This window comes from Pygocentrus nattereri, chromosome 11 (genome assembly GCF_015220715.1).
Source record: "Pygocentrus nattereri isolate fPygNat1 chromosome 11, fPygNat1.pri, whole genome shotgun sequence".
NCBI classification, from domain to species: domain Eukaryota; kingdom Metazoa; phylum Chordata; class Actinopteri; order Characiformes; family Serrasalmidae; genus Pygocentrus; species Pygocentrus nattereri.
In genome coordinates this window covers 6,626,961-6,635,112 of record NC_051221.1, presented here as the reverse complement: position 1 = coordinate 6,635,112, position 8,152 = coordinate 6,626,961, and the positions used below count along the sequence as shown (strand labels likewise).

General features: G+C 42.5%; 1 protein-coding gene across 3 annotated transcripts in view; it reads right to left on the bottom strand.

The window, feature by feature from the left end:
* The window catches only part of zgc:92242 (uncharacterized protein LOC436899 homolog), a 25,686-nt gene extending 18,204 nt beyond the window's left edge, over window positions 1–7,482 (bottom strand). Inside the window, exons 1-3 of one of the 3 annotated variants that reach the window (XM_017725754.2) lie at window positions 7,359–7,443; window positions 5,366–5,487; window positions 2,894–3,257 (exon numbers count right to left, since the gene is read on the bottom strand). In XM_017725754.2, coding sequence (XP_017581243.1) covers window positions 2,894–3,071 — 178 coding nt within the window. In that variant the 5' untranslated portion in view covers window positions 3,072–3,257; window positions 5,366–5,487; window positions 7,359–7,443. Of the gene's footprint in view, window positions 1–2,893; window positions 3,258–5,365; window positions 5,488–7,354 lie in introns of all 3 variants that reach the window. The other 2 variants (XM_017725753.2, XM_037542407.1) reach the window with 2 other exon arrangements.
* Window positions 7,483–8,152: the final 670 nt, after the last annotated feature.

Genomic DNA, 8,152 nt, shown 5'->3' with positions numbered 1-8,152 from the left:
GAGAGAGAGAGAGAGAGAGAGAGAGAGAGAGAGACACTCACACTAAGCTGGCAGAGAGAGAGAGAGAGAGAGAGAGAGAGAGAGAGAGAGAGAGAGAGAGAGAGAGAGACACTCACACTAAGCTGGCAGAGAGAGAGAGAGAGAGAGAGAGAGAGAGAGAGAGGGAGAGAGAGCGAGAGAGAGAGAGAGAGACACTCACACTAAGCTGGCAGAGAGAGAGAGAGAGAGAGAGAGAGAGAGAGAGAGAGAGAGAGAGAGAGAGAGAGAGAGAGAGAGAGAGAGGGAGAGAGAGAGACTAAGCTGGCAGAGAGAGAGAGACACACTCACACTAAGCTGGTAGAGAGAGAGAGAGAGAGAGAGAGAGAGAGAGAGAGAGAGAGAGAGAGAGAGAGAGAGAGAGAGAGACACTAAGCTGGGAGAGAGAGAGAGAGAGAGAGAGAGAGAGAGAGAGAGAGAGAGAGAGAGAGAGAGAGAGAGAGAGAGAGAGACACTAAGCTGGGAGAGAGAGTAATAAGGGGAGAAGTCTCTGTTCAACAATGCTGCCACTGACGTGAGCTGTGAACTCAATAGACTGGCAGAGCAGATGAGGGTCAGACTGACCGCACACTCGTCAAAGGAGAATAAGCAGGACGCCGACCACGTGGCTACAGCACACAGCCTGCTTTGTGTCCGGCCTGCGCAACCATGATACGTGTCCTCAGTAGCACAAAGGCCCTGTGACGCTGGGTCCGTGTGGCGCGGCCCGCTCTGCCGAGGTGCGGCGAGCACTACCTGCGGGCGTGATGCGCTGTAAGGAAAGTCCAGAGCTATTGATGGGAAGGTTTAACAGAACAGAGTTTCTCACAATAAAATGCGGTGGGGCAGGCAGAACGGGGATCTGCCACATTCCACCGGTCATACGACGTCTGACACGGTGCTGCCTTCTCTTCCTGGGAAAAAAAAACTTTCACGAAAAATGTTCTGCAGTTAACGCGTTTCAAATTCCACGCGTGCTGATGATGCATTGTCTATAAAAGGTAATGCTCCTTCACTGATAGAGGGCTTATCTTAGCTTCTTCATCTCTTACTTTCTATACAGCCTGTACAGACCCATGGTTTCCCAATGGTTTCTTGCCTTGGGTGCATATTTCAAAAACAAAACCTGTCACTGAAATAGGACCTCATCATCATGCTGTCCTGAACCTTTTAAAAAGGTTCATCATTTACATAATTGTTCTTTAAAGCTACACTATGTACGTTTGTGGGGATTTGGAGACCTCTCTGGTGGAAATATGTAATTGCAGGCAACATATTGAACTTTTTGTAATGTGGGTTGTGTTTTGGTCTCTTCCCTAAGCAGTTGTATCTGATTTTCAGTGTGTTGAAAGAGTATTCAAAGACAGCACTGTCCAAACTTGTTTAAGGCTGTAGGTGAATTATCTACTGTCGTCATCATATCTTCATCTGAATGTTGATTTTGCATTTGAGACCTAAATATTAAGTCAAATTGAGTTTTATTTATAAAATGTTGCTACGTTGCGTTACTAAAATACCAAAAGAAAGGCTAATTTATAAAAAATAAGAGTTAAATATAGAATTAAATGGTATAGAAATATGTCCTCTCGTTGAGTGCAGGTGTGGGATAAGGCTAACTCTTCTAGCAGGCCAAATCAATTTGTCCTTTCGAGCCAAATTTAACATGAGGGTCCCATTTTAGGATGTCTTGGGTGAGAGTGCCTGAAATTGATTTATTATTTATGTAGGTTTATTATGTATACAAATTTACTACATTACAAAAATACACCTGAAAACAAACCTGAGCCCAACCCATGCCTGTCGTATGTGAAAAGTCAGCCCAAAACCCAGCGTATCGTCTGGCTCAGTCAGGCTGAGGTCAGGCAGCAGACCTTCAGGCAGCCTGTTCTACATCACATCACATCACTCCAGAGAACTCACTTGAGCACCTTTATTTTTAGGACCTCCACATAGTTTTGTTTTGCTACTTGGACATTTTGTACATGCTGTCAATGTCAAAGTCACCTGTGAAGTACAAACAGATGTGGCGGAGTGTGAGAGTTGAGAAGAGCATGAGTGGAATTCAAAAGGGGTTTCGCTACCGTGTGAATACCAGAGCATTAGCTGAGATGTAACAGACAGGAGAAAAACAATAAACGGCTTGACAAAGAAGTCAAGACAGCAGTCTTGGTATTATGTTTCAGCTGGAGAATGTCTTTTCTAACAGGCTTTCTATCTCAAATTCATTCCCTTCAAGACTAATAACATTCTCATACTGCATTCATGATGGTATCCCCACAAAAATGTGTCTGATTTCCTGTTAGATAATAGCCAGACGCTCCGTTAAGCTCTGCTTTCTCTCTTACGTAGGTGATGATCTGACTTCATTTGTTTTGCTCTGGACAAGGACAGAACAGCCGTAATCACGCTCTAATGTTCTAGGATAACCTGCACATAAACAGCGGATCTGTTGAACCCAGAACACGAGAACATTTTGTTGACTGAGCCGCTTTGAACCTGTGATTGTAACAAAAGCCTGGAAAAGCCAAATGAGAAGGGGAACAAAGAAAACTCTCAACGGCAGAGAGTCGAGTTTTTCAATGCTGGTGTCACAGCAACAAAACAGAAGTCATGTCCTACACTGACCTTTACAAAAAAGGGCTCTCTCTGTTCTCCCGAAAGAACCTTTCAATGGATGGTTCTTTAGGCTTAAGTTGTCGATGAGATGTATGAGTATAAAGAAACATTTTCAAAGTTTGAAGAACCTCCATAATAAAAGTTTTCACAGGATACAGAAACCTTAGAGCGTGCGGCCTGCTCCTGTTTTGTAGGCCCTACACAGGTACTAATGCAGGTCGCAGACATCCTGGTGTTTGTTACACTGGAAGGAAATCCTTACCTTTCTTTGGCTTGGGCTTTTCTTTCCTCCCTTCTTTGCCCTCCTTCTCCTCTCTTTCCTTCCACCGGCGCACTTGCTCCTCTCTCATCTTCAGAAAGAGCGTTTTCTTCTGCTCCTCGTTCAGAGCCTCCAGAATGTCTGGGTCAATGTACATGTCTGCCAGGATCTGCTGCAGCATGGTGGAGAGTGAGTGGCCTGGTCCTAACTGCTGGGTGAGCGTGTGCAAGCAAACAGAAAACACTCTCCAAAGAGTGCTTCTCTTATGTTCTCCTCTTGGAAGGAAAATTACCCCCGTTGTCCTGTAGCCGGCGCTGTTTGTGTGGTTTCAGCTCTGCTCATTCCTCTAGCAGTGAGTGTAGGAGTTCTATGGTGGGTGAGAGAGAGAGAGAGAGAGAGAGAGAGAGAGAGAGAGAGAGAGAAGATCCATTACAACATCTGTTGCCATTTTGTAAAGCCTGTCTTTATCTGCCAGGCTTCCACTTCTCTGTCTTAATCTCCTCTGGTTTCATTCTTAAAGGAACAGTCAAAGTAAAAATGCTAACTTGGCTAATAAAGACTCAAGCTGGACAATGCTGTATTCACATTGGCCGGTTAAGCTATTAAAACATTATAGTGCATTAAATCAATTATACCGAAGGGCGCCTATTCACTTCCATTCATTGGGCCTCATTCACCAAGCATTCCTAAGAAGAAGCATGTTCTTAAATCCCACGTACGCAGTTTTCATTCTGACATTCACTGCTGTTTTCTTATTAGTGATCTGTTCTTCAGAATCCACACACACTCAAAAGGACAAAGGTGTGAACAGTTCTGTGATGTAAGATTTGATGTAGACTGTTTCTTAGGAACTTTATCAAGAACAAATTTAAGAAGGCCCATTGTTTCCCACGTCCTCTTGGAAGGTGGTAAAGGATCTCTTTCCTTCCTTTGCCAACTCTGTTTGAACCACCAGCCCAAGTGATCTTCAGTCAGGAATGACTGAAATAGTGCTAACAACACCCGGCGCTAACATCTCACATGCTTTAGCAGGGGGGTCTTCAGACTGCAAGAGTCTCTCAGCTAGCCAATAAACTTAAAGGGGAATTACGCCAATTTTTCAAAGTTTCTGAATAATTCTGTCCTTGAGATTCAAACAAAGTCATTCTGAGTGGTTTGATCTGAAACATTTCCTTGTAGAGAAACTCACAGAGTCTGATTACTTTCAGTGGTATTGATGGGAACCAGAGGTTGTAATGGCCACAACACAAATATAGCCTTTTTATTTAACATCCAAACCCACCAGTGAAACTACTCGTGCCTCCTGAGTTTTAAATGTAATGCTCATAGCGGTAAAATAATAGCAAATCCTAATAAATAAGTTCATTTTGCCTCGCAAAGCCTGCATGTAACTCTCCAGCCATGAATGGGTTAAAAGAAATGGATTCAAATAAAGCTAACGTGTTCAAAAGAATGCGTCAGATATCAGGTTGCATCTATTTCATGTAATAACTTTCAGAGGTGTTAAACTCTTCAGACGTTTGGTTCCCATCACCAGCACTGGGAATAGTTCTGACTCAGGTTTCTTTAGACCAGAGCATCTCACACCAACGCACTCTGAATGACCTTGTTTACGTTCCAAGCGATGAATTATGTAGAATTTTTGGGAAACAGGGGAAGTTCCCCTTTAAAATCAAAAGTCAAGCCTGAGACATTTCTCTTGCACAGTCTTCGTTTTGGAACACTGAGCCTCTTTCACCAGCATCTTCCTAAGTTTCTTCCTAAATACGTTCTTCAGAAAGCTCCTAAGAAGAGGTCTACATCAGATTCATGACGCTTTCATAAACCGCAGAACTGTTTGCGTCTCTGAGCTCTTTAGTGTGTGTAGATTCTGGTCTTATCCAAGAACAAATTCCAAATAAGAAAACACTTGTGAATGTCAGAGTCTTTATAAAAACTGCATAAGGGGGTTTTACAAAGACATTTCTTCTTCAGAACGATTGGTGAGCGAGGCCTGTTGCTGTAGAAGAACATTTATTAATCCAGTAAAGAACCAAGAATTGCTGTTTCAACTGAGAACCGTCCACTGAAAAGCTCTTCAGGGAAACTAAGTGATTCCTCCATGGCATCACTCCTAATAAGTTTTGGCATCTTCGTTTCTAGGAATGTAGGAATGTCCCTCCAGCTGGACAGGCTTGTCTTTAGGCTTCAGGGAGAATTCCATAGGTTTTCTAAAGATTTTGCGTAATTAAGTATAATTAAATGTTTTTTGAGATGTACACAAAGTTCTGAGTAATCTGTTTCAGAGACACTGATTCAGGACTGTTTACAGTGATGGTGATAGGAACCAGACATCTATAGTGTTTAATCTCTCTAAAAGCTACACACAATCACAGAAAGTCTTTACGTTACATTAGAGTGGGTACGATATGTTGCTTGATGCCTGAGACGTTGTTTTATGATCATGTTTTTGGTCTACAGAACGTTTTTATTTACCTTCATCAATAGTCCATATTAAAACTCTGAAGACGTGTAGGTTCACTGGTGGTTTTGGATAATGAGTAAAGTGACTATCCTGGTGCTGTAGTTACTGTGAGCCCTGGTTCCTATCAGCACCACTGTAAAGAAACCAGACCAAAGTCAATCAATCTTTCTACATTGAACCATTTCATAACAAACCAAACTCTCAATGATTAAGTAATGCAGAGGTTCTGGGAAGTTAGTGGAGTTCCCCTTTATGTTACGCAACCACACTTAACAAACCTGTTTAAATGAACTCCCCTCAGGTGTACGGCTCTAAGAGGAATGCCTTTGTTTTTGCGTTTCTGAGAACCAGCCTGCCATTTGGAGTGACTGCAGATTGAACTGTGTGTTCAGCTCATGACAGCAGCCTCTGTTCATATGATCCCAATCCTCTGCATGTGTTGACAAAGACAGCCTGTTTTAGTCCAGCCCTGTGTGTTTGGCCTTTCTGTATTCTCCTCATGCTCCTCAGCTCCTGCTGCTGCTGTTGATTTAGCAAAATGAACCTCCTTTTTTCCTCTCATTCACTCACTTTATGTACTCATCCCTCATGATTATCTATTCACCCAGCAGCCTTTATCGTGCCTTCTTTCTTGCTGTTTGTCCGGTTTGCAGAGTTTATTGCACCCTCATTTCTGTTCTGCCACTGCTGTCTTTCTTTCTTTCTTTCTTTCTTTCTTTTCTGTCTCTCTTTGTATGATGATCACACGTATCAGAAAAGCTATTCACACCTCTCCTGCAGGGAGTGGCCCTCTTTTCAAAAGTAAACATCAATATGCATGTTCTCTCTCATCATTCGCGTCGGAAAGCCGGCGAGTCCACGAAAGCCACCCAACATCTTTTACGTGTACGTAAACATTAACACTTCAGCAGTGGATCCTGATCAGTGTGATACACATACCCTCAGTATTGGAACGAAAATGTGTGTCGTTGTCCTATTTATTTAACATAATTTACATACAAAATACTAGCTGCTTTGCTAAAATTTAAAGTGGACCAACAGAACTGATCCAAAATAAGTGAAGCTCAAACATTTTTCATTACCATCCACAAAACTCAGTGTTGTAAAAGTTGCTATTTTGGAGATGCAAGGATTTTGTCAGACAGTGACTACGATCCGTCTAAAAAGTGATGGAGAAAATGTGCCATAAAGAAACCACTTTTGGCTCCTGAAACGTCCTTTTATTGGGGGTTCTTCAAAGCAGTGGCTCTCAAACGACCCAGGCGATCCACATTTGCGCTCGATCTCAACTTCCAACACATGGGCACAGAGGAACAATGCGGACCACATGGTGGTCCTTGATGACTACCGCTTTAAAGAGGAACCTTTTTAAAAAGTTTTAAGACGATGTAAAAGTGTTTCCCCTGAAGAACCTCTCAGTGGATGGGTATTTGGGCTTGCATTGTCTAGGAGATGCACAAGTACATTTACAGAACCTCTACAGAATAAAAAGGTACTAATAAGGCAAAGTTCTTTCCTTCAAACCAAGAACCATCTAAGAACCATGCTAACCTCAATGTACAGAAGCTGTAAACTGAAGCCTAGCAATGTAAGCTCTGTTGAGTCCAATAAGCACCCCCTATATTAGGCCCCAGCATTAACAGACATTGAGAATAACAGAAGAAAAGCTCTGAATAGCTTCTTTGCCAACCATTAACTACACTCAACTGAGAGAAACAACGGAGCATGTGGAGAATGCCAAGACTGAGACATCTGCACAGAGAGACTGTCTGTCAGAGACCGACTTTAAAAAGCACTGAAAAGGGACAAGAAAGACAGCAGAGATCAAACTATGGTGAAATGATCTTTTCTCCAGCAGAGAAACACGAGTGGGTTAGTGGAGCAGCCCTACAGTGAGTAGAAGAAAGAAAAGAATCCAAGGCTAAACCAGCAAAAGAGTGAGAAAGAATCCAATGAAGTGTTTGTGGAGAGTGAAGACGGAGAAGGAAGTAAACACATACTCACATTCTGAGTGAGAGGTGCCGAGTCAGCCGGAGTGGAGTTGTGTTTGAGTGCACTAGAGTGAGTATGTGTGCTCCTCTCGCTCACGCCTTTGTATGTGAGTGGGGTGGAGTGACATCATAGCATTCCTCTTTGTTTCTTCCTCCCTCCTCTCTTTCTCAGACACTAACTCAACACAGCCTCTTCCCTGCCTCCTCCGCACTTCTGTCCCCCTTTCTCTATACGTAGAAGGGGAACTCCAACCAAATGTGTCAAATTTTCAGTGAAAGTCAGTGAACAAAGTCAGTCAGAGTGGTTTGAAACTGAGAGTGAACTGGTTCGTTGAAGAGAAACTTTAAAAGCGGTGCTGATAGGAACCAGGGGTCACAATGTCGACACAAACATTGCCATTTTATTTACTGGCCAGAATAACCACCCTGCTGAAAAGTGTTGCTCTTGGTTTCTGACACTTTTGTAACGTGTTTTGGCTTTTTAATGGGTTGATATCACAAATGGTTTAACAGGTCACCAGTGGCTGATTCTAAATGCATTTGTTGGTTTCCTAATGGGATCTAAAGGTGCTCTACATGAAACTAGTGGTCTCTTTTGGAAACTTTTACGCTAATTCCCATTACAAGGTATACGTATGTAATGTTGATGATGATAAAAAAAGTTATCTGAAAACATTTTGCCTTAAGATACAGTTTAGGTTAAAGCTTTGTCTTTTAAACAAACATTAAAGAATGTCTGAGTGGACATAGGCAGTGCATTTGTAACCATGTTGTGCATTAACCTTCTGTAAAGTAGCTTTTTGAGGC